Source organism: Varanus komodoensis, unplaced genomic scaffold (assembly GCF_004798865.1).
Source record: "Varanus komodoensis strain SLA01 unplaced genomic scaffold, ASM479886v1 scaffold11, whole genome shotgun sequence".
NCBI lineage: Eukaryota > Metazoa > Chordata > Lepidosauria > Squamata > Varanidae > Varanus > Varanus komodoensis.
The window spans coordinates 5,553,653-5,578,094 of NW_025335317.1; the positions used below are offsets into that span (position 1 = coordinate 5,553,653).

General features: G+C 45.3%; 1 protein-coding gene across 14 annotated transcripts in view; it reads left to right on the top strand.

The window, feature by feature from the left end:
* The window catches only part of ZMIZ1 (zinc finger MIZ-type containing 1), a 394,693-nt gene that overhangs the window by 358,040 nt on the left and 12,211 nt on the right, over positions 1-24,442 (top strand). For all 14 annotated transcript variants that reach the window (XM_044420292.1, XM_044420291.1, XM_044420296.1 and 11 more), the window contains 8 exons: positions 790-931; positions 7,982-8,192; positions 11,792-11,897; positions 12,050-12,210; positions 14,977-15,044; positions 17,469-17,537; positions 18,090-18,337; positions 23,426-23,589. In XM_044420292.1, the coding sequence (XP_044276227.1) occupies positions 790-931; positions 7,982-8,192; positions 11,792-11,897; positions 12,050-12,210; positions 14,977-15,044; positions 17,469-17,537; positions 18,090-18,337; positions 23,426-23,589 (1,169 nt within the window). The remainder of the gene's footprint in view (positions 1-789; positions 932-7,981; positions 8,193-11,791; positions 11,898-12,049; positions 12,211-14,976; positions 15,045-17,468; positions 17,538-18,089; positions 18,338-23,425; positions 23,590-24,442) is intronic.

The following is a 24,442-nucleotide window of genomic DNA, read 5'->3' on the forward strand; positions in this document are numbered from 1 at the left end:
TGGTGTATGCCTGGAAGCAATCTAGCTGAAGTAAAAGTAGGTAGAATCATCTTGCCAGGGTGTATTGCAAAGAAAAACTACCCACAACATTAGAATCGGGAAAGGGAGAATGGGTAATTTTCTGCTGTTGGATAGGTTAAATAGACAAGCCACTTGCTTGCTTCTCTTTCTTTCTACCGTCAAAGAGAACGTATAGGCTTTCTCCTATATTTGTCATCCAGGAAATCTTGGGCAAGGCTTACAAGCCCTCATCTCCACTCCCCTGCCACCAGGAGACATACTTAACCACACGATCCTTTGATCCCGCATCCCCTCACAGCCACGCATGGTGAAGTCAGAGCTACTGACTTGCTTCCCAGTCCTTCTAGACGCAGGTTCTGTGTCTTGGACATGCAGAGCTGAGAGCTTGTGTAGCAGCATGGCTGCGGAGAACCTCAGGGTGACCTCCAGCCAGCCTCAGTCTGGTTGTGAAGATAAAATGTCAAGGGGGAAGGAATCCCGAGGGGCTAAAAAGTAATGAAGAAATGACTATTCCAGGAAGCACCAGTCCTACCAATTTGAGCCTAACTTTGTAGGTTTGGTGAGAGGAGTGAAGGAGGAGTGGGGGAAACCTGATCTTGCCATGTGCCCGAAAGAAGGAAAGAGACGTGCCAGATTAGGCCGTGGGATCAACCCGGCCAACCATCAGTGATCGGTGTTCTGTTGTGCTGTGTAACCATAGGCAGGTGTTGCTCTTGCAGTGCAGATGCTGCAGGAAGGTTCATGCTTCCTCTCTCTCTTCCATCCCAGCCAGCCACAATGACGAACTGCGCCTGACGTTCCCCGTGAGAGACGGGGTGGTATTAGAGCCCTTCCGGCTGGAACACAACTTGGCGGTCAGCAATCACGTCTTTCACCTACGACCCACCGTTCATCAGACGCTCATGTGGAGGTAGGTTTGTGAGGAGCAGGGGGTCACCTTGGAGATGGCTGGCCAGGTGCTTGCTTTCTGGCTGGGTCACCTGTACCACATGTTGCCCGGGGAAGTATGGGCCCATTTGGAATTCCCGACTGTGTTAACTTGAAGATTCGGAAGCGCACAACAAAGCCGGCCTTGCAGCAGGCCTTGGAGCCCTCCCATTGCTGCCCATCTTTGGACAAAAGGACAGGAAGCAACAAAGAGAAGGCTCAAGAAATGTTTCTTTAGAAGGAAGCTGTTGGCTTCTAGCAGTTTCAGCAGCAAATGATTTGTATTACTATTACTCCATGATGTAGCTTGTTTTGGCTGTAATTTGCACCAGTGTAAGGTTGCACTTAGTTCTCTTGTGGGAAGCCATAGCAGTTTTAAGGATTTCAGTTGACACGGGCTGCACTTGCACCCACAGACAGGGAGGGAGGGAGGGAGGGAACACGGCTAGCACAGTAGCACCGAGCCTCACTAAAGCAACACACACCAGGATTACGGTTGCAGCCTTGAAATGATAAAACAACGCTGTATGAGTCAAAGAGCAGAACGTTGCAGAGCAGTGCCACTCTTCTCTGGCCAGTCAGACTTTCTGAGAATGGGCCTGTTTTGTCCTTTGGAAACCGTTTTTGTTTTGAAACCTTTGAATGACAGACCCGTATCTCAGAGCAGCTGCCTGGGGAAGCTCTGCTAGGACTCAGTGGCAAGTGCACAGAAAGGTGGGAGGCCCCCAGGAATCGAGGTCTCAAGGACCTTCGGTAGCGAGGCTGGGCAAGACCTCAGCCTGAGAACTTTGCATGGCTGAGGCAAGGAAAGGCAGGTGAGAGCCACAGTTTGAACTGGCGCGGCTCTGATCTGAGACCAGAGGTAAGCAAGCAATGCATTTGGTCACCTTACGTAGGCAGGTGTCCCGAGTATGACCTTTGCTTGCCCTTCAGTCACATATTCCTAAGGTGCTGGAAAGTACGCTCCTGCAGAACAGCATTTTTGCCACATTGCAAAAGAAACTGCTGCTCATAGGAACCTCAAGTGCCGGAGAAGCAAATGAGCCAGCTCCTGAACTCCTTAAGGATAACCAGGCTTGCTTTAAACCCAGCTAGCTAGTGGAACTCAGAATAAGTCAACTTCGAAAGACACGCCACCTTCCTTAACAAGGGCAGTTGCTTTTCCCCTCATGTAGGGCCACAGTAAAGAAGCCCCGGTTTTAGCATGGCAATTAGCCTTTCTGCCTATTGCAGATTTTTAAAAATGCAAACATGTTTCTATTGGATGACCATTGACTTTGTCAAACGTATCTATTGAAGTGAACTCTCTTTCCCCAGTGTTATTCTACAGCCATTTTGTCTTTCAAGTGTTAAGGTGCTATGTCAGACCATTTATAAAATGTATGAACCATATCTTTTAGAATTAATTAAAAAGAAACTATAAAAGCATTTTACAAAATAAACAGGGAAACACCTCCAATAACGCACAGTACAATACTTTAAAAGTAGTACAATAACTTAAAGCCCTTCAGAAATGCAGCTCCCGGCCTATCCAAATTCACCTCTCAAAAACTAAAAGCATGAGAAAGTTGAGTGGCTTTCACTTGGCAGCAGAAGTTGCGCAGGGAAGGCTATTCCATAAGGACACTTAAGTTGTGTCATTGTGTAATAGTTGTGTCTTTGTGTAATAGGAACACAAAGATGAGCAATATTGCTGTATTAGATGCTGCTTTCCTATAGAAAATAATGCACAACAACTTTCACAGTCCCGTTCCCTGATGCCTGTTTCGGGGGACTGTGCCCTAGAATGACAGATCATTGCAACAGATGAAAAGCAGTCGCCTAGAAAACTCAGTGTGCCTTAGGATGTCTGAGCAACAACAAAGCTAGTGGAGGTGACTGTATTCCAGCTGAGCTATTCAAAATCCTAAAAGACGATGCAGTGAAAGTGCTACACTCAATATGCCAGCAAATTTGGAAAACTCAACAGTGGCCACAGGATTGGAAAAAGCCAGTTTATATTCCCATCCCAAAGAAGGGCAATGCCAAGGAATGTTCAGACGACCGCACCATTGCACTCATTTCACATGCTAGCAAAGCCTCAAAATCCTACAAGCGAGGCTCCAGCAGTATGTGGACCAAGAACTACCAGAAGTACAGGCAGGATTTCGAAGAGGGAGAGGAACTAGAGATCAAATTGCCACAATATGCAGGATCATGGAGAAAGCTAGGGAGTTCCAGAAAAACATCTACTTCTGTTTCATTGACTATGCTAAAGCCTTTGACTGTGTTGATCACAACAAATTGTGGCAAGTTCTTAAAGAGATGGGAGTTCCAGACCATCTTATTTGTCTCTTGAGAAACCTATATGCGGGTCAAGAAGCAAGAGTGAGAACTGGACACGGAACCACTGATTGGTTCAAAATTGAGAAAGGAGTTCAGCAAGGCTGTATACTGTCGCCCTGCCTATTTAACTTATATGCAGAGCACATCATGAGAAAGGCGGGGCTAGAGGAATCACAAGTTGGAATAATATCAACAACCTCAGATATGCAGATGATTGAGAAATATCAACAACCTCAGATATGCAGATGATACCACTCTAATGGCAAAAAGTGAAGAGGAACTAAAGAACCTCTTGATGTGGGTGAAGGAGGAGAGCGCAAAAGTTGGATTGAAACTCAGCATTAAGACAACTAAGATCATGGCATCCGGTCCTCTCACATCCTGGCAAATAGATGGGGAAGAAGTGGAGGTAGTGACCGATTTTATTTTCCTGGGTTCCAAGATCACTGCAGATGGAGTTCAGCCTAGAAATTAAAAGACGCTTGCTCCTTGGGAGGAAAGCTATGGCAAATCTGGACAGCATACTAAAAAGCAGAGACATCACCCTGCCAACAAAAGTGCATTTAGTCAAGGCTATGGTTTTCTCAGTTGCAATGTATGGCTGTGAAAGCTGGACCATAAGGAAGGCTGAGCGCCGAAGAACTGAGGCCTTTGAATTGTGGTGCTGGAGGAGACTCCTGCGAGTCCCTTGGACCGCAAGGCGATCAAACCAGTCAGCCCTAGAGGAGATCAACCCTGACTGCTCTTTAGAAGGCCAGATGCTGAAGATGAAGCTCAAATACTTTGGCCACCTAATGGGAAGGAAGGACTCCCTGGAGAAGAGCCTGATGCTGGGAACAATAGATGGCAAAAGAAGGAGGGGATGGCAGAGGATGAGGTGGCTGGATGGAGTCACTGAAGCAGTCGGCGTGAGCTTGAGTGGACTCCGGGGGATGGTGGAGGACAGGAAGGCCTGGAGGAATGTTGTCCTTGGGGTCACGATGGGTTGGGCATGACTTCGCAACTAAAAACAACAACAAGAAAAGTCATCACACCAGCAAGTGCCACTGGTGCCGTTGAGAGGCAATTTATTGTGACTGCAACTTAATTTACATTAGTTCTAGTGCCAGATCAGATACTGCACATGATTTTGAAAGCATACCAAGTTATTTAAAGTATTTTATAAATTGGAACATTTATATCTGCATTAACAAGCTAACAAAACATTCCACCTGTTGCATTTCTCTAATGCCAAACCAAAAATATACATATTTACTTAACAAACTATCCACCTACTAACCCATAAATAACCCACTAAGGTTGCATACAATAAATCAATATCAAAATGCTTTACAGTTTAAACCAATTTCATTAATCAAAACCTATTAAGGCAGAAACTTTACAGCAGGGCTGGGGAAAACACAGGCGTGTTAATCTCCACCAGCCTAAGAGTAACAGAGGATCCCCTGTATCTGCAGTCCCCTTGGCCCCATAGCTAGTCCAAAGCCATTCACCAGTACCTGGTGGTTGGTACCAAGGCTCAACCTGTGGCTCTCACCTGAACCATCTTGCTCCATCGTTCCCACACAGCGCATTCTCCATCATATTTTCCCCTTTCTCCACGCAGGAGGTCTTCTAATATGCACCAAATGGGTTGGCAGCCCAACAGCTTCCCTCGTAGCTGGAGTCAGCCAGGGCCTCATTCCCCCAGGCCAGTAAAAGGGCCGGATGGAGAGCTGGGAACCAGTTCTTACAGGACTCACAGCAAGCTCTGATGGATTAAATCTCCGGCAGTTACAGACGCACTGGTGCTGGGAAGTGTGCTTCCCCGGCCTTATGCTGTACACATTTCCCGTTACAATTGCGGAGCAGTTAGGTCAGTGAGCCTCAACTCCACGTAGGCTTGGCCTTCCTGTTCTTCCTATCCAACTGCCTCTTGCTTTCTTTTTTAATATAATCACTGCATGGCTGAGATGGGCTTAGAAAGTGTCCTTGTGAAGAAGCTAGAATGTACCTTTGGCTCCCAACTACCCATCCCTGGCCACTTTGCATTTTCCCCTCTGCTTTATGTCATGTCACCTAGGGAGCCGAGTCCATGGTTGAATCCAAGGGCAACGTGTGCAAAACTTTCTGCCCCCCCCCATGCGCTCAAAATGGGGGGGATGGCTCACCCCCACCAGACTTCGTGGAGGTTGTAGTAGGTGCGCAAGGTAGCAGCAAAATCTGGTCTTCATCATGAACCCATTGGCAGCAGGAGGTGGCTGTGGCCCCATCGGGAAGGGTGTTCAAAGATAGGCTAGACATGCACATGGTGGGCATGTTGTGAGCAGAGCCGGCTGGAGCCGGGGGTCAGACTAGATGGCATAGGAGGCCCCTTCTGACTCGCTCAGTTTCTATGTTTCTATGTATATGACTCCAACTGTTGGGACACCAGGTCTGGGACATCAAGAATTGGCTGGTAACCCCTGTCTACTTTTATTTGAAACTAATAGCACTTTTCAGTGAGTTACGTCCAAGAGTTAATGCCCTAAATGAGCAGTCCTTATAGCTGGCTTGCCTTTCATTATCCTGGAGTAACCACAATAGAAGGAGCCGATGTAGTTATTTGCTGACTCCTATTAATAAGTAATCACCACTGCGATTGTGCAGACTCGTTTTGTAGATTTATAGAGCTGCACTGAAGCATGGGGCTGCTTCTTAATGCTGGCAGCTTAAAAGAATACAGCACAGAACACTGAAGCTGTAGGCTCCTATTTAAATTATTTCCAAATACTTTAATAGAATGCACTCTGAAGAATTGTCCTTCGAAAGGTACCGCTTCTGGGAACATCCTCTCCCAGCCTGTGAAAGACACGCTGCTTCTTCCTCCAAGTTCTTTGTTGTTGTTTCAGCCTTGGCTATAAATAGAAAACGCAGGCAGAGGCTCTGTGTGGGCACCGGCAGCGAAGGATAAGACGGCCCCTCCCCACATTTCGTGTGTGCAGAGGTTTACTTCAGATTAGCTGCTGAACATCCCTGCAGTGCTGGAGACAAGCCTCTCCCGTGCATGCAAGCTGGACAAGTTGCATGGTGCCTGGCGCTCTGTTTCCCGCCCCCTGCCATGCTGCTCAGCATTTGCATTCTAAGAATGCAAAGATCGGCTGCACAGAATTCTGGGCAGCAGAGGCACACCAGGCTCTGAAGAGAGGGTGTGTTTCACTCTTTGCACACCAGGCAGGTTTATGCTCAATATATCACCATGTATAGACACCCATTGACATCACCTACTACCTGTTTAACCGCTGTGTGATTGACAGCTGTGGGTACGTCTCCGTCCAAAGCCATGCTCCAAACTGGCTCATCTCGAAGCACAGATGGCTCTATCTGAGGGTAGGCAGGCCTTTTGTGGGGGTGTCCACCTCTGTTTCTGCATGAGTCACCGTGCTGAGAGTGAGCGGTTCAGTTGTGCCTCTGCATTAGGACTGACGGAGCGATCCAACATACGGTGCATGCAGGTACGGCGGGATTGCACACCTTCCGTCAAGGACACCAAATCCTGCAGGAGGCAGCTTCTTTCAGTGAATACAAGAGCCTTCAATCCAGCCCAAACCGGAGCCTTCCAAATGTTTTGGACTTCAGCTCCGTCAGCCCTAGTCAGGAATGCTGGGGGTTGTTTTCCAAAAGATTTGGTGGCAGCAGGCTGGTGAAGACAGCTTTCATTATTCAATAAATGCACTTCTAACAACAATACCAAGTTTTGGAATAACAGTTGTAAACTTTTAGCCTGACATCTTACAAATTCTGTAGGAATCAGACTAGCTCCAGCTGCTATGGACGGCTTCTAACATCTGCCTTTGTTCATTCTGGTGCTGCGGGGTATTAAGAGAAATAGGAAACTCCATCTATCTGTAACCTCCTTATTTTTCTGCTGCCTGCTTATAAACGGAGGCAGAGATGGAGAATCCCACGGGCAGAGGTACTATGGATTCGCAACAGGCTAACTTGGGTCCAGCATCGTTTGCAGAGCTGATTCGCACTTCAGGCGCAAAATGTACTCAGGCTTAACTGTCATGGCACATGTGGAATGATCCACTGCAAATGGCTCACGCATGCTTAAATGGCCGCATTCCCATCCATAAACTCAACATGCAATGAAGCAGCAACCGGGAAAGGATTGTCCCCAGAATCTGCTGCAGGGTCACAGGTCACAGATCAATTCTCATTGTTGGACTGGAGGCCTCTCTTGTGTTGCTATCTGGTGAACAGAAGAAGATGCGAGTTGGGCAGGAGAATCCTAATACTGATTGAGAGTGATCGAGCTAACACATTTTAATGTCTTATGTCTAAACCTATAGGGTTTCTTATGTCCAAACCCTAATTGCCAGGCTTCCTGGCTGCTCCTTCCCCACTCTCTGTCGAGCCATTCCAGCAGCTTAAAAGCCCATATTTTTGCAAAGCGCTATGAAGCCACGCACAAAACAAGCCAAACCGAACTGTAATGATACTATTACCTCACAACTTTGCAGCCATGCGGAAACCCTTCAGACACATCACATTCTCCATTGTGTAGATTACCTTCACAGACAAGATTTGTATCATGCGCACACATGTCAGAATCGCGTTGCACGGGACGAAGTTGAGGGGGCGGGAAAGCACATGCACGGTTACCGAAATGGGGGAAGTTGGCATTGTCTGCCGTGCGGAAATGGCCGTTGCAGATGCCAACCCAGAATGTGCCTTGCACCATCAGGTCTGACTTGGAGCTACAGTTCAAGTGCTACCACCACGAAGACAGGCAGATGAACACCAACTGGCCGGCCTCGGTCCAGGTCAGCGTCAACGCGACTCCACTTACCATCGAGCGGGGCGACAACAAGACGTCGCATAAACCCCTGCACCTAAAGCATGTCTGCCAGCCAGGAAGAAACACGATTCAGATCACCGTCACAGCGTGCTGTTGCGTAAGTATTGCGGACCTGCCGCTGCTGCAGGGGACCCTGCGCTTTGCCTGTACGGCAAGAAGCGAGTGGTTCGCCTCGCCGGGGTCCCCGTTTCAGCGAAGCCTTTTCTCTTTTTCAGGGATGCTTTGCCAGCCTTTGGCTTGATACTGCCAATTGTTTAAACTGCTAAATTGTCCCAGGATTCAGTTTCCAAACTAAGACACATGCCCAGGAAGCAACAGACCGCAATGCTGTGCCCACTGCCATTTGGTCCACCTGGACTTACTCCTGAGTAGCTGGGGATACGATTGGGCTGTAAATTCCCTGGAGTTCAAACCTGCCCAGTAGAAGGGTCATTGCCTGGTCCAGATAATGGGTTAGTCAGGCTGCATTTGCATTTTCTGCCCTGGGAAAACAACGGCTTGGTGCTATTGCATCATCGTAGGATTCATTTAGAAGCTCTACCATATAATTGGGGTCTGTGACATCCTGGAAAATGTTTGGAGATGCCAGATCTGTTTTTCATGCACCAAGAAAAACAGTTTCAGGGCTCATGCACTATGCAAACCATGGAATGACCCAAACAGCAAACCAAATTCAGTTTAGGATGGTGAATTCCAGACTTACTAAATTTAATGTGACATGATAGAATCTGCTAATTCATATAGCTGCTGGCCCACCCAGTCGAATCAGGATGCATAATCTGTGTCTTTAGCAATGTATGCAGGATGCATACCTAACAATAAAGCAGTATTTGCTGCCCTGTAGACATTCAGCAGAGAACTGAGAAGTGCACCTGAATGGAAACAAGTTTGCAATCTTTTGTTTGTAGCATTGAGCTTTTGAATGTTTAAACACAGACCTAAACAATGTTGGGAAAGACCTGGACTCTTCAGGTCTGTAGTTCTTCCAGCTAGCCAGAGAGCCAGCCTGGTGTGGTGGCCGAGAGTGTGGTTTGGGGTAGGATATAAAATGAATGAATGAATGAATGAATGAATGAATGAATGAATGAAAGAAAGAAAGAAAGAAAGAAAGAAAGAAAGAAAGAGGGAGAAACAGACTCAGAAGCAGAAAATCCAGACATGCCTTGTTAACATCTCTAAACAGCAGATCAAGAAAACAACTGCATTTAGTTTTAATTTGGAAAGAGTAGTGTTTCATGGAGCAGAAAATAGCCAACTATTTTGCACATGTCCAAATTGTTCACAAGTAATAGTGGTACTTCTGTGCCTCTCTTCCAAGGATGATGCAAATTTGGTGTTCTAATGTTAGCTGGAAAGGGGGCCCAGGTCTTTCACTCAGCCCAACTCACAGCTCCTGAAATTCCCTCCTTCCTTATGAAAAAGGAACACATGCAGACCAGCAAAGAGGCAGAGACGCCTGGTGGTTCGAATACTCTGGATTGCCTTCATCCGCCATGCAGGGAAATGCTGTGTGCAGTTTCCCCTATTTCTGCCACTCGATTAAATCCAGGTCGATATTTCATAGATCAGATTTCAGGTTTCATATTGAACCATCCATGAACTTGAAGGGAATCAGCCAAAGCGGCATGACTGTGAAGCCCTGAGTCTTTCTGTTGATCAACCTATTAACTTACATATGGAGTTTAAAAAGTCTTTGATTAGTTAACTAGTAGAAAGACTAGTTTTAAAAAAATCATGAAGCTGGAAGGGGCCAAGAAGGCCATCAGGCTCAACCTCCTACACAACTCAGGATTTCTCTCAGAGGACTGTCCAGCTGCGTCTTGAATGCCTCCAGTGTGGGAGAGCCCCCACCTCCCCAGGTCATTGTCCTGCTGCTCAAACAGTCAGGAATCTTACTAGCCAGAATCTGGCCTTCAACTAATCCCTGTATTCTGTGTGCTGCACTCTGGAACGATTAAGAAATCCTGACCTCCCTCTTTGTGACAGCCTTTCAAGTACTGGTGGACTGTTATCATATCTCCCTTCGGCCGTCTCTTCTCAGAGATAAACATGCCCAGTTCCTTCGCCCTCTCCTTATAGGGCTTTGTTTCCAGTCCCTGGATCACCTTTGTTGCTTTGCTCTGAACTCTTTCCAGATGGTCTGCATCTTTTTAAAACTGATGCAACTGCAGTTTCTCATAGCCTTATGAAACACACACACACACGCGCGCGCGGATGGTTTCTAAGGAAAATTTTCTCTTCTCAAACAATGACCTTCCACAAATGCTCACTCCTAAGCAAAGAGTATGCCCTGCTCATGTTTTTACAGACGGTAGGCTGGGGTGGGGGAACCCTTTTCAGACTATGGCCCAAATGAGCTCCAGAGGGCTCTAATCAACAGTGGTGGGGGTCCCAGTGCCAAAAAAGGAGGAGGGGCTGTACCAGTGCTAGCATGTGGCCACCTGATACATCTCCCTGGATGTCACCTGTGCGCATACCATTGGCATACCTGGCGACGCATGCACCAGGCTGAGCTGTGGCTCAAGGTGTGAGCGACTCTCCCACTGCCTCTGCCTTTTCTAATGGGGTGTGGCTTTTGGGAGTTGCTCTGGATGCAGCCTTTCTGGGAGGCATCACAGGCCAGAGAAGGGCCGAGATGTGGTCTGTATGATACAAGTCTCCATTTATGCAGGGACAAAATAGGATTGGGTGGGGAGGAGAGTGATATAATCCTTTAATATCATACAGGATTATATAGAAAGGGATATGCATCCAAATTCACACTCACAGCATTAGCTCCAAGACAGGCCTAGCTGGAGGTTTCCATTGCATTTTGACTCAACTGCAAATCAGGTGTGTTCTGGTCCAAAGTTTTTCTCAACAGAAATAGCTTGCCTTCTAACACCAAGTGTGACAGTCTTCCTTAGGAAGCAAGGGAAAGGTTAGCTTATCCAAACGCATCTCAGGAAGATTTACTCTCATCCATAACGAAAAACTGGATTAAAGCCTATCTGCGGCACTCCGAAAAACAGTCTGCCACTCCTGACATCCTCAGAAGCCATCCCTGTGAGTCCCCAAACACCCTGGCCACCTACCCTTTAAGGAACCGTGGGCACAGTAGTATGAGCAGTGGCCACAGAGAGGGAGAACGGCCTTTCCCCCCTCTGTCATGCATACCAGTGTGCTGGGTGACAGTTCCACCTGGCTCATGGGGATGGAGTTCTCCCAAAGGCAGCAGCCACATTGTGCCCCTTAGCTGTTCAAAAGTAGAAGAAGGGGCATTGTGCTTGGGCCATGGGGGAGTATCTGGCCAAAGCCCTTCTTGGGAGGCCTGGAAGAGAACTTGGGTTTGGTCCAGATTCTGGTCTCACCTGGAAAGGTTTGGAGGCTTTAAAAGCTTGCATCTCCTTTGAAGTGTGTTTGTAAGATCCTGAAGGTTGTCCTCAGGCATGGCTAGGATGAACTTCAGTGCCATCTGCACTAGAAAAGGGAGTCCAGAGAACTGAAGGAATATTGCTGATGCCTTCTGGGGGCCTAGCATCTGAAGTAGGTCTTCTCCTGGGGATCTTAATGGGTAGGAGGGCACTTATCAAGAGACACACGAAGTAGAGCCTGTTAGAACCCTCTTAGAATCACACTGTACATTCCCCTGATGGAGCTAATGGCAGAGGTATCCAGTAGGGATGTGTGAATTTTGGCTTTCTGTCTTTTCCACAGTCACATTTGTTCGTATTGCAATTAGTACACCGGCCCTCGGTCCGTTCTGTACTTCAAGGCTTACTAAAGAAACGTCTCCTTCCAGCTGAACACTGCATCACGAAAAGTGAGTAGAACAGTACAGTTTACTTTCATGTGTGGCCTCAGATAATGGGGTGAACACAGGAGCTGTACCAATTCTATGTTGTATCAAGTACAGCAGGCAAGATGGTCAGATTCAGATGGTGTCTATTTCACACTCTCATCTTTCTTGAACAGTCAAGAGGAATTTTAGTAGTGTGGCAGCTTCGTCTGGCAATGCCACCCTCAATGGCGAGGATGGAGTGGAGCAGACGGCTATCAAGGTGTCTCTAAAGTGTCCAATCACATTCCGGCGGATTCAGCTTCCAGCGAGAGGCCATGATTGCAAACATGTACAGGTGAGTGTGTCCCTTCACAGCCTGTGACCTGCCAAGCTGAACACAGCCTACCTGCTATGCTTTTTCACCTGCCAAATGCTTCATAAACCACCCCCCACCCCTTTCTGCTCCGCCAGGCAGGGAGCAAAAACTAGGGGTTTACTCAGCCCCAGCAGTCTGCTATATACAGGTGGCATGAGCTATATTTCTCTTCCCTGGTCACAATTGTCCACTCAGCATTAATGTGCTTTCGGTCTGGTCTCTCTCAGTTTTATTATCGATTCCCAAAGAACAGGGAGATGAAGTAGGAGAAGGAAGGGAATACTTTGTCTTGAAGCTGCAGTTAAAATGTGCCTCCTTCACATTTCTGCAAGATGCTGGTATTACCCGTCCTGTCATCAGATCTCAATTGCTGAAGCCAGAAATTATGAAACTTAAGGGTATAATGAGCAATTTATTTTCTGTTTCGCAATCACACAGGAAAGATTAACTTTGGTGCTGTCGGGGGATTAAGAAACAATACAAATCAGCTTTGATTCACCTACTCTGATTTATTTTCTTCAGAAAAGAGTAATATCTTTCCTTAGAACCCTGTTATTTTGTGGTATGTTTGTGTATGTATGACAACAAGTGAAAGGCCTTAAAAAGTTGAAGGACACTGTACGCCAATGTGTTTCTTCTAACTTCAGCCTTCTTCAGCTGCCCTGAACGAGACTCCCAGTCTTTCCCCTCATATGGCCAGTCAGAATCTAGCAGGAATTTGACTTGTTGAACCTCTCTGTGTCCTTGCAGGCAATTCTGTTCCTATCTGTTGAAGGGAAAACTGGAACATTTTAGTAACTCAGAAGGTAGCCCTTTGGGAGGCCAGCCGTACATCTTCTGCCTCAGCAGCTCGGCTGCCATGGGGAACATGCACAGATTATTTCCTGCCAGTTTGTTACTTTCTTAGAATTCCCGTAGCTTTCCCTAAACTATTAACCATCTCTGTGTGTGCATGCCCAGTCCTCATTGGTCTATTTGGAGGGCTTCCCTTCCCCTTTGGATTTCCCCGCTAATCAAGGGAAGGGCAGCAGGTTGACGCACCCAATCCCAGAGACCTTCAGTTCCCCTTTTGAGGGCAGCTCTCATTTCTGTCCCTGTGGCCATTTAAAAACAGCTTCTCAACGTGATCCGTGAAGTAGCAAATACTGGAAGGCTTTCTCCATGCTCTTTTAAAAATAATGCTTGCTTACTGTCTTCGTTAGCCTCTTCCTAAACTGGTTCATTAATGCAAAATATAAAGAATAAAACAGAAGAAACTCCACTTAACAATAGAATCCAAAACCAGCATAAAAAGAAAAAACAGATGCCAATGCCAGAAAAATTTAATGACTCCTTTAGAAATTCTAAAAACCGGCCAAGTGAAAATAGACTAATAACATCATATTAACCTGATGTTTAAAAATTTGAGGAAATGAAACTGTCCTTGCCCGGGTCAAAAAGGAGTTTAGAGTGGCAAACCCCCACTTGAGTGAGCTTTCTACCGACGGAGCCACCACTGGAAAGTCCTTTCTCTTATCATCAGTGCATGCATTTCACCCGTCTTTTTAAGCCATTGCACTCCATTTGCCTTCCCTGTCAGCTGTAGGAGTTGTGCTTGTTTCCACTAAGTCTCTCAACATTCCCTACCATTTAGTTCTTAGGGGGCTGTTGCACAGGGGATTGACCCACCCTTAGAAATATTCCTTGGTGTTTCTGTTTTTGGCACTTATGTTTCTCTGACCCTGTGTCTCCTGATGTTTGGCTCTTGGTTGCGGATGATGCGTGAGAAGACTCAAATCTGAATTCAATGGGATTATGATACAGAAATTCATATGGACAAATAAATGGGACCCCCTGAAAAGCAGCCTCGCTAGGGCTGGATTCCCTGCCCAGTCAAGTGGCTTCCCCCTCTCCCAGCGGCCTTCCCCAGCACTTTTCCTGCCACCCAGGAAGATCACCTGATCCTCCAGGGAGACTTTTCAGCAGGAAGGAGAAAGATCGGTTGGTGAACCGCCTTCCACTCATGGGATCTTTGAATTAAGAATGTGTGACATGTCTGATAAGGAGTCAAAACCTGACAATTTTGACAAATTGGACAAAATCTGCCCATGATTTGAGCATTCTGTCTTTAACCCCTGTTGAAATTTGCACAGAATACCCTAGAACCACAGCGCTCTAGCAAAACTTGTGGAGAATTGGGGAATTTGCACAAACCACAATTTTTGTAAGTTATGCTTTGTGTAAATGGGCTGATTTTGCACAAATTGCACTAGAGCTACTGTACATAATTTCACAGGGCTTATTTATGTGAATTTCAGTACTGGTTAAAATATGCAGAAATCATGGTCTTGTCTTCGAGACAGAAATCCACAACCCCCTTCCCAATTTGGCCTGCTTTTGATTGGAAGTGGGCAGGAAATCTGCCAAAGTCAAAAAACTGGATTTCCCTGTTTTGGTACATCCTTGCTTTGATTCCTACCCATGGAGTATTCCGTGTATTAACCAGCCTTCCCAAATCTGGTTTCTTCCATGGGTCCCCAGGCAGCATGGCCAACAGAGAACATGAGGGTGGGGAAACTAGTATTTCTCTTGTTTCACTGATGAAAGCATGTGCCTTTCCTTTCCATAGATGCCTTTTGTGAAAGCTCCTGCTCTGTATTATTTGCACTTAACGGAGCGGTGGTTTCATCCAGCCACTTGTTCACTCTGCTTTGTAATTTGGCCCCAGCGCTGTTGAGCCAACACATCTCTTTTCCTCTTCTGCAGTGCTTTGACCTGGAATCCTACTTGCAGCTGAACTGTGAACGAGGGACATGGAGGTGTCCGGTATGCAAGTGAGTGTGACTATTCCACAGGGGCTATAATGGTATCTTCCTTAAAAGTAAGATTTTAACAAAGAGAATCAGTGAAGTTTATCTGCTTTAGGAAGGAGACAGATAAGCAATGCTTCAATTAATTACATGCAAATGTGGAGAACAGTATCAGAGAGGCCAGCTAAGAAGTTTAGTTTCTCATGTAGCTTGAGATACGACCCATTCAGGGAGCAAAAGATCTGGAATGTGTACAAGGCATTTTCTGACAAGTCCTACTCTGTGAAGAATGGCTGCAAAATACTGATGCTACAAAAAGCCGAGTGACAAGGAAACCAAACCTTCCCACCACATTTATGATGTGTGGCCTAGTGAGACAGAAACAATGGTGCCTAAACCCAGATTTTCAAACTGTTTTCTGTTGATTCTGTGCAACCTTGTAAAGGATTTTTTGGTGAGTAGACCCAGAATGGCAGCACCTGTCCAACTCCCATGGTCTCTCTTGCAATGTACTCCCAATAGCTCTAGTCAGTGCCCAAGGAAACTGTGTGATATGAAATATTCTCCAGCTTCACAGAGGAGTTCCATAGCAGTTCTGTTGCTCCAGACAGGCTTCTCTGTTTTAACTTGATTTGATGCTTTTCCAGAGATAAATATAAATTAATGCAGTGGAAGCATTAATCTCCTATCCACACTGTCAGCTTTCCCCTACTGCTCTGTCTTCCAAAGGCTTCCTGTAAGATATAGATTTATTTATTTATGCATTTAATTTCTACGCTGCCCCAGCACTGAAGCTCTCTGGGCAATTTACATAGCCCATAAAAACAGAGGATAAAAATAGAATAAAAATATAAAACCAGAAAAAACACTAACAAGTTTCAAACAGCTAAAAGCAGATAATATAAACAGACAATAAAAAGGAATAACACAGACGAGCAAGACGGCAAAACACCCCTCAAGCCCCCGGGAGACTGAGAAAGTCTTTAAGAGCCTAAGAAAAGATCTTAACCTGCCACTGAAAAGATGACACTTATACATGAATATAACCACAGTGTAGAACAACGTATGTCTCCTATCTGGGTAGCTAAATGCCATTAGAACCCTTTAAGGCAGCCTGCTGGATGCTTGGAAGCATTCCAGAAAGAGACATTCAGTCACTATGTCATGCAGGCCAGTACTGTGAGCTGTGAAGGGCATCTCTGCATCCCACTTCCCCTGCAAAAGAGCTGCACTGCTGCTTTTCACAGTCTAACTGTGAAATTCCGCAATGGCACCGGTGGAAGAAATGTCACTAATTTAAGATACGCAGATGATAATATATACTGGCAGGAAGCAGTAATGACTTGAAACATGACTCCCGATAAAAGTGAAGAATGAAGTACAGAAGCAGGACTGCAATTTAGTATTAAGAAAATAAAAACTGGTGTCTACAGAAGAATTACTGAACTTTTGTTAATACTGAAGAAATCAAAATTGTGAAAGATTTTACATACCTCGGTCATCCATTCAAAGGGAAGCTGTAGCCAAAAAATACAAAAACAAAAACTGAGACTTGGAAGGACAGCAAGGAAGGAACTTAAAAAGATCACGTGTAAGGATGGTCTGCTGGAGAGCAATGAATATCAAGATCATCCAGATCTTTTGATTATATTCTCAGTCATAGCATTTGGGTTTGAAAGCTGACAGGAAGAAAATGGATGCATTTGAAACATGGTGTTGGAGGAGAGCTTTGCAAATTTCCTGGACCAACAGAAAGGCCAACAAGTGAGTCCTGGATCAAAGCAAGCCAGAACTTTACTTAGAAGCAAAAATGCCAAAACCAAGGCTGTCGTACTTTGGACACGTGAGAAGGGAAGACTCGCTGGAGAAGACAGCCATGCTAGGGAAAGTTGAAGGCAGAAGATGAAAGGGAAGGCCAAGGACAAGTTGGATTGAATCCATAAAGCCTTGAACTTGGAAGAGCTTAATGGAGTTGTCATGGACGGCCTTTTCTGAGGGCTTTCATTCACAGGGTCACCATGAGTCAGAGATGGCTTGCATATAAGAACAGCAGTTTTGAAGACTAGGGCAGGATACATCTGACCCTCCTAAAGCCCTGGGCAGGTAGAGAGACTGAGGAAGAAAGCTGCACCTTCTTCTGAGCCACCTTCTTTCCCAGTCACCTGGGACATGGATCACATGGTGGAACACAGTGAATGCAGGCATCCCAGGATTGGCTGGGAAGGAAAACATGACCTGTCACAGGATCTTTTCCATGCTTGGACATTCAAGCATGGATTTCTCACACTTCAGGAACTGAGGTGTAACTGCATTTGCTCCACCCCCGCCCCTCAGCAGTCTAAAGGAATACAGCACTAACTTTTACCTATGTTATATTGTAAATCACAACGCACAATGGCAGATAAATGGGATGTAAGCAAATAAGTAATTATTCCATCTTTTTCCTAGTAAAACAGCTCTGCTGGAAGGCCTGGAAGTTGACCAGTACATGTGGGGCATTCTAAACGCTATACAAAAGTAAGTGCAACTTCACCATTGGGGAACAATGGCAATCCTTTTCTTATCATCTTAATGAAACTTCTGCTTCGAACATTTTTCCTGGGCGTTGATGGTTAGTGCATAGGCTCTTCCAAGTGTTTGATTTTTTGAGCTCTGTGTTGATAGCATTGAAAGCAGAGAGAAAACAGTTCGAACAAAGCAGATGATGTCCGATGTCAAAGCCAAAGCACGTCTAGAGCAGGTTATACTTGTGCCAGATCACACGGGCCGGTAAAGCGAGTTTCTCTTTGTCCTGTAACTAAACAACTCACTCCACTGAGAGCTCTTTATGCTAGTCTTGCCAAGAAACCAGTGAGAGAACAGATGTGGAGGTGAAAGCACATGTGTCTTCTGAAACGAGTGCAGCACGGCCATATAAAGAAACCTAACCTGCTGTAGATTTATCAGCAGAGCATGAATACATGGCGACATTTGTTTTGTTAGCATGTTTTGATCTGAAGCCTTGAAGCAGAGTTTTTATGAAGGAGAGAATATCCTGTATAATATCATGGAACTTCTTGTGTTTTACAGCTCTGAGTTTGAAGAAGTCACAATTGACCCAACATGTAGCTGGAGACCCGTCCCAATCAAGTCGGACATTCACATCAAAGATGACCCAGATGGCATTCCTTCCAAGAGGTTTAAAACCATGAGTCCTAGCCAGATGATCATGCCTAATGTGATGGAGATGATAGCCGCATTGGGTCCAGGCCCATCACCTTATCCATCAATCCCTCCTCCACCTGGCGGCACTAATTCCAATGAATACAGTAACCAAGGTACATGTCAGCATTGGGTGTATCCTTGTGTGTCTTAGACATGCAGTAGCAGGCATTAACTAGCTGCTGCCCAATTCAGCAGTCAACAGATGGTTGCTGATCTGGGTCAGCTTGATGGAGCATCTTCACTAAGCCATAGAATCATGGAATGGTAGAGTTGGAAGGGGCCATGAAGGCCATCAGGTCCAAGCCCCTGCTGTTGTAGGACACCAAGTTACACCATCCCACTCAGATGGCTGTCCAGTTTCTTCTTGAATGTCTCCAGTGTGGGAGAGCCCCACACCTCTCTAGGCAGCTGGTCCCACTGTCATGTTGCTCTGACTGTGAGGAAAGTTACTGATATCTAGCCTGAACCTGAGTTGTTGCAACCCAGATTGATTATTCCATGTCCTACACTCTGACGTCTGAGTTGATGATGGTATGACAGCTTCTTTTCTACAACATGATGTCCATTTGGCAATTTCAATTTTTGTGATGTCGCCCTAAGCTTAAAATGCACAGCTCCAACTGTGGAATGGTAAAGCATTTCAGGGAAAATGTAGACTATTTGGATAGAAAATGGTTTAATTGAGTAGGTCCTAGGGACTAAGAAAATTTGCTAGTCTCGCAAGTTAATGCCACTGCACAGGCAAGCTCCTTCACACAGGGCAGACACATTCTCAGTTCGCCTTCCACTGCTGACACCAGTGTAAGGCGCAACAAAAGCTTATTTATTTATTTAAAGTTTTTATATACCATCCAACTACTAGTGTCTTGGGATGGTTTTACAATAAAAGCAACACAAAATGAAATGGAGCACAGCATCCAATATCACCAATATAATAAAATCCACATTAAAACCCATTAAACATTAAAATAATGGGACAATAAAAAGGTTTTCACCTGGCTGTGAAAGGAGTAACGTGTCAGTGCCAGGCGAACCTCTCTGGGAAGCATATTCCATAATTGGGGCGCCACCACAGAGAAGGCCCTCTTCCAGGTAGCCACCCTCCTAATCTCCTTCAAGGAGGGCTCCCAGAGCAGAACCTCCACCTCAGATCTTAAGGGACGGGAGGGCGCACAGGTGAGAAGGAACTCCTTCAGGTATCCAGGACCTAAGCCAATTAGGGCTTTATAGGCCATCACCAGCACCTTAAATTGGGCCTGGACTTCAACTGGCAGCCAGTGTAGATCAGAGAGGACCAACATTATATGTGAATACCTGCTGGTCCCCATTAACATCCTGGAAGCTGTTCTGAACCAACTGAATAGAGCTGGTGTTGCATTAGCAAAGTTGGTACAATTCAGCTGCCAAGTCCTACATGCAATCCAGGACACAGACAAGTGGGAATGGGCAGCTGGGTTAGAGATGGGAAGAAGTCTGCCAAAACAGCTGGACTAAATGGAGTTTATAAGCCCCACATCATGAGGGACTGAGGAGGCAGGCAGAGTCAACAGTGCTGGTCCCAGTTCATAACACTGTCCTAGTCAATTCTTGCTCAACAAAGCCTGCCTCCTGATTTTCATCTCTTCTTTAAAACTACCCAGTGGTCCCTGAGGAAAGTTGCCGTGGAGCAAGGTATTAATCAAAATGTTTCACGCGGGTGATGTAGGCTTAATTACTAACCTTCACGTTTCAGGATACTGTGATACAATTCATTAAGAAGTGAGATACCTCCGTAAGTGCAATATGCATAGATATAGCTCCCCGCTTTTAAATCAGGGATGGGGAGAAGGGATGGGGAGTCCTGCTTAGCTCTTCCAGACCCAGGGTCTGATCCTGTATGCATTTCTCAGAAGTAAATCCCACTGCGTTCAGTGGGTGCACCCCCAGTAAGTGTGCCAAGGACAGCAGTCTTAGCTGGTTTGCAGATTAGCTAAGTGGGAATTAGTGTGGCTCTGAAGTATTTACATGACAGATCAAAGCCTCCGCTTCCTTGAAAAATGCTCTTACACAGCTAATGACTTCTGTTCCCCTGAGATTAAACTCCTCCTCAAAATGAGCTTGTACTGGAAAGCAAATGATGCAGATGTTTCAAGTTCCATGAAACTCAGTTTGGCTTGAATGTTGTAAAGCTGCCACTCGTCAGCTGACAAAACTGCATTCCCTCCAGGCAAGTTCCAAAGCGACTCTATTATTGCAAAGCTCAACATGATCCTGTGCAGTGGCTTATATGAAATAACTTAGCGGTTTTATTCCTCTTCCTAGTTTGCATCATTTAATGTGCAAGGGCTAGCGCTGCAGTTAGAGAGATTTAGCAGAGATGCTCCAGGGAGAATGGAAACAAAGAAGGAAAAAATGCCCACATTTGTGGCCAAGACAAGAGTTCCAGTGGGAGAAATCAAGTCAATGCTAGGGACGTGAGGAACTGGAGTGGAGGCCAAAAGTCCCACCGATCTTCTCAAATTGGCCTTGCAGATGCCATTGTGTTCACCCTGACAGGGGCTCTCTTGGTTTGACACATGTCAAGCCAGCATGTCGCCCTTGTGTTTAAAGTGGGCACATTCTCGTTTTTTGGAATCCAGGGGAAGTGGTGCAGAATTTTAGTGCAAATTGTAGCATGGAAGCCTGGGGTTTTGCCCAAATCTGAAACTAACTGTCAGAAACTTCAAAATGACCGAGGTGGAATGTATGCATATGCCATGAGAGGAGGATGCCTCTGTATTTTTCACATGAAGTGCTACTGTGGGAACAATTCTAATGAATTACCCCTGATTTGTGCAAATGACACCAGATACACACAGAAATGCACAGTTCTAGGCTCCAATTTTTCATAAATCTTTCAAGCCATTTTGTGGATGCTGAAAGCAAAAAAATACTCAGCCTGCTTTTGGCTGTCAGCTTGGAAATGTGTCGAAAGTCCATCAAGCTCAAATGGAATCGGTTTTCTTGTGTTACATATCCCCAGCCATGCCTAAGTATACCCTAACACTTCTGCACTTCTCCACACTTGATGATAATTCACCTGGAGTCACGTAGATTGGAACACATGTTCGTGAGCTAAACAGAATATGAATTTTGATTTGCTGCTGCCATCAAGAGTCCAACAGGCCAGAGTGGGACATGGCATCACACAGATGAAATTCTAAGTGCCTTGGCCCCACCAAAACTTCCAAATTTTGCTGTAAATTGAAAATGACAGGAAGTTAGTAAATTACAAGAAGTTAAAAATTAAAAGTGCAGGAAGCGTGGCAGATGAAGAGTTAGAGAATGGATGATGCCAGCCCAATTTCTCAGATTTGGCCTCATTTCAAGACATGCTAAGCCAGAATAAGACCCTGTTCTTCAGCAGCTGCAGGCTGTAAGTCTGGAAAGGAGGAAGAAAGGCCCCCTGACCAACAAGGTTGTCTCCCTCTGCTGTGGAGAAGGGACATGAGACTCACTTCACCTCCATTCTTACCTTGAAATGCTAGAAGAAAGAATGACTGAAGACAGCTGTGTGTGGCTACAGACCGTACTTAGCAGGCCGTGTCACCTGGAAGTCATTTGTAAATCACCCAGAGAGCCTTGGCTAGGGGGTGGTACAGAAACAAAATGAGAATGATAATTTGAATCCACACAGGAAGCACACTAGCAGCTAAGTGAGAATTAGAAAGCAACTGTCGCTCCTCCAACTTCGGTGACACTGAGAACCCTGTCAGACCTCCTAAACCAGTCTGAGTTTGAGATTTGCGCTTTTTTAGATTACCAGAAAAAGAGGGGTGGGAGTTGAGATGTGACAGTTGCAACATCCAGCAAGTGAGATGAATTTCAGACAGTGCTGACAAATCTGTTTTTCAGGAGTTATAATGCATGGAAAACAGTTTTAAGTTTTCTGCTCGATGAGCACTAAGTCAGAGAAAGTGCACTAAGATCTGGGCTGTCGGGTAATATTAAGCAACTCAAAGCACTCAAAGTTGGGGGCCTGCGACAAAAAAAACTGCCAACCACAAGACGAAATTCCTCCTCCCCAGTTAAGGCTTTTCCTTGTATGGAAAGCCTGGGGAGCAAAGCATCAGCTTTTCCAGACTTCGTTAGCAGCTTGCATTCAGAAGGGTGAAGGCTCTAACAGAACTTCCAGTGAGTTCAAATTTGGATTCAGTCTGCTTCAGAAAAGCCCCAGATTAATTAAGATATTGCTTACGTTTTTAAAATCCCATTTGGTTTAATATTTGGACAGATCTAAAGCATGCTGCTTTTGGAATCCCCCTTTCCCCTCTCTTTCCTTTCCTCTTTTAGAACCCCTTTTTCAAATGCACCTTACAACACAAATGTATTGCCTATTTATGTATTTTTATTAAGCTAGGGCTGAAAGTCCAGCAAAATTGAATCTGCCAACCAGTTTATTTCCAGATAAACTAACATGAACTAGGCAAACAGGTGAACTAAAAGTTTCCTAACCCAGCCTTTTATGTCAATGCTATTCTGGTGGCGTCGGGGAGGCAGGAATTGCAGGCAGGCAGGTGAGTGGCCCGACAGTGGGGAATGCCTAGTGCAGAAATGCGGCTTTCCATCTCCTTTGGCAGCACCAAGTCGCCTGGTACGTGGCTGGCTGGGTGCACCCGAAGAGATCTGGAACTTGTTTCTGTGCACATATGCCTAGGCGTGTGCCCTTCATCTCATGATACATCCATATGCTACTTTTCAGAACAACATGTTATTTATACATCTCAGATTTTAAGTATGGTAATGCTCAAAGTGATTTGAACATAAACGTCTTTTCTGGAGAGCTTCTATAAATAAGAATCTTGCTTTTGAGGTTTGCCTTGCTCATTTGAGTTCTTGTATAAGATGATCCATCTTCCACCTTTGCTGGGTGGCATAATTAGTCAAATTGCATTTTGGAAGGAAGAAGGCCGTTGCAGTCTGCTGGTGTAAATGGGGTGCACTAAGTAGGTCATTAACGTCCTGTTTTCCATGAGCAAATGCGGCTAGATTTTGTGGAAACTAGGAACACGATGGCCAGGGCTGAGCCAAATGCTGCAGCCTTTTCTTCATTAAGCTTAACAGGTGCTTTGACTCCATGTCTGGAAATGGGAGCAGAAACCTTGCCATGATCAGGTGTTACCACTGTAACAAAGCATATTGCCCATTTGAAATAATCCAAGTAACTCCTCTTTGTCGTCTAGGTAATAGCTACCAAGGTCACAGCAATTTTGATTTTCCACATGGGAATCCTGGTGGAACGTCCATCAACGACTTCATGCATGGACCCCAGTTGTCACATCCTCCAGACATGCCCAGTAGCATGGCAGCTCTTGACAAACCCTTAAGTCACCCCATGCAAGACCCCGTAAGTATTTGGTTTGCTCACTCCGTTTATATGTATCTGTCGGTCAGCTTGTGTTCTCTGGGAGGCTTCGAGAACAGAAGAAACATGAAGATGAAACAGAGTCTTTGACGTGCAACCAACAAACATCGCAAAATCTTTTTTGTGGTTGAAAAGGCACCTGGCAGGCCTGTCTGGAGTGGTTATGTCACAGTTTTATTCCAAAAAAAAGCTCGGGAAATCACCTACCTGACTTCACCTAGCAGCATGTCTTAGCAGAGACTCCAGGCAAGTATATACAAAAGAAATTGATCTTTTGGGTAAGGTGGTCCCAAACCATTAAAGGTTTTAAACATTAAAACCAGCAGATTAAATGGCCTTGGAAACAGATGAAGAGGCAGCCCAGACAAATCTTCTGTTGTGAATCACCCAGAGAGCTTTGATTATTGGGCAGAATAGAAATGTAATGGATAAATAATAAGGGTATTGGTGTAATTGATTAAAACATGCAGACTCAATTAGTAATCTTCCAGCACTAATTTGGGAATAAAATGCTTTTGAAAAGCAGCCTCACGCACAACACACTTCAATAATCTACAGGTGGTAATATTATACATGTTTCTTCGTATTAACATTGTAAATTTTAATTATAATCAACAGTCTTCGAAATAATTGGAAACAAAAAACTGCAGTATAATTGAAAACAATATTATGACTCAGTAATAAGATTGTCTGTCTGCAAGAAAAAGATCAGTCTTGAAGAAACTTTGCATTGAAAATCACTTTTGCTTTGCATTACAAATACATGTGCCAGTAGGAACAATTGTGAATATTGCCAGTTGTGGTGTTGGTATGGGTGGTCTACAGAATAAAAATG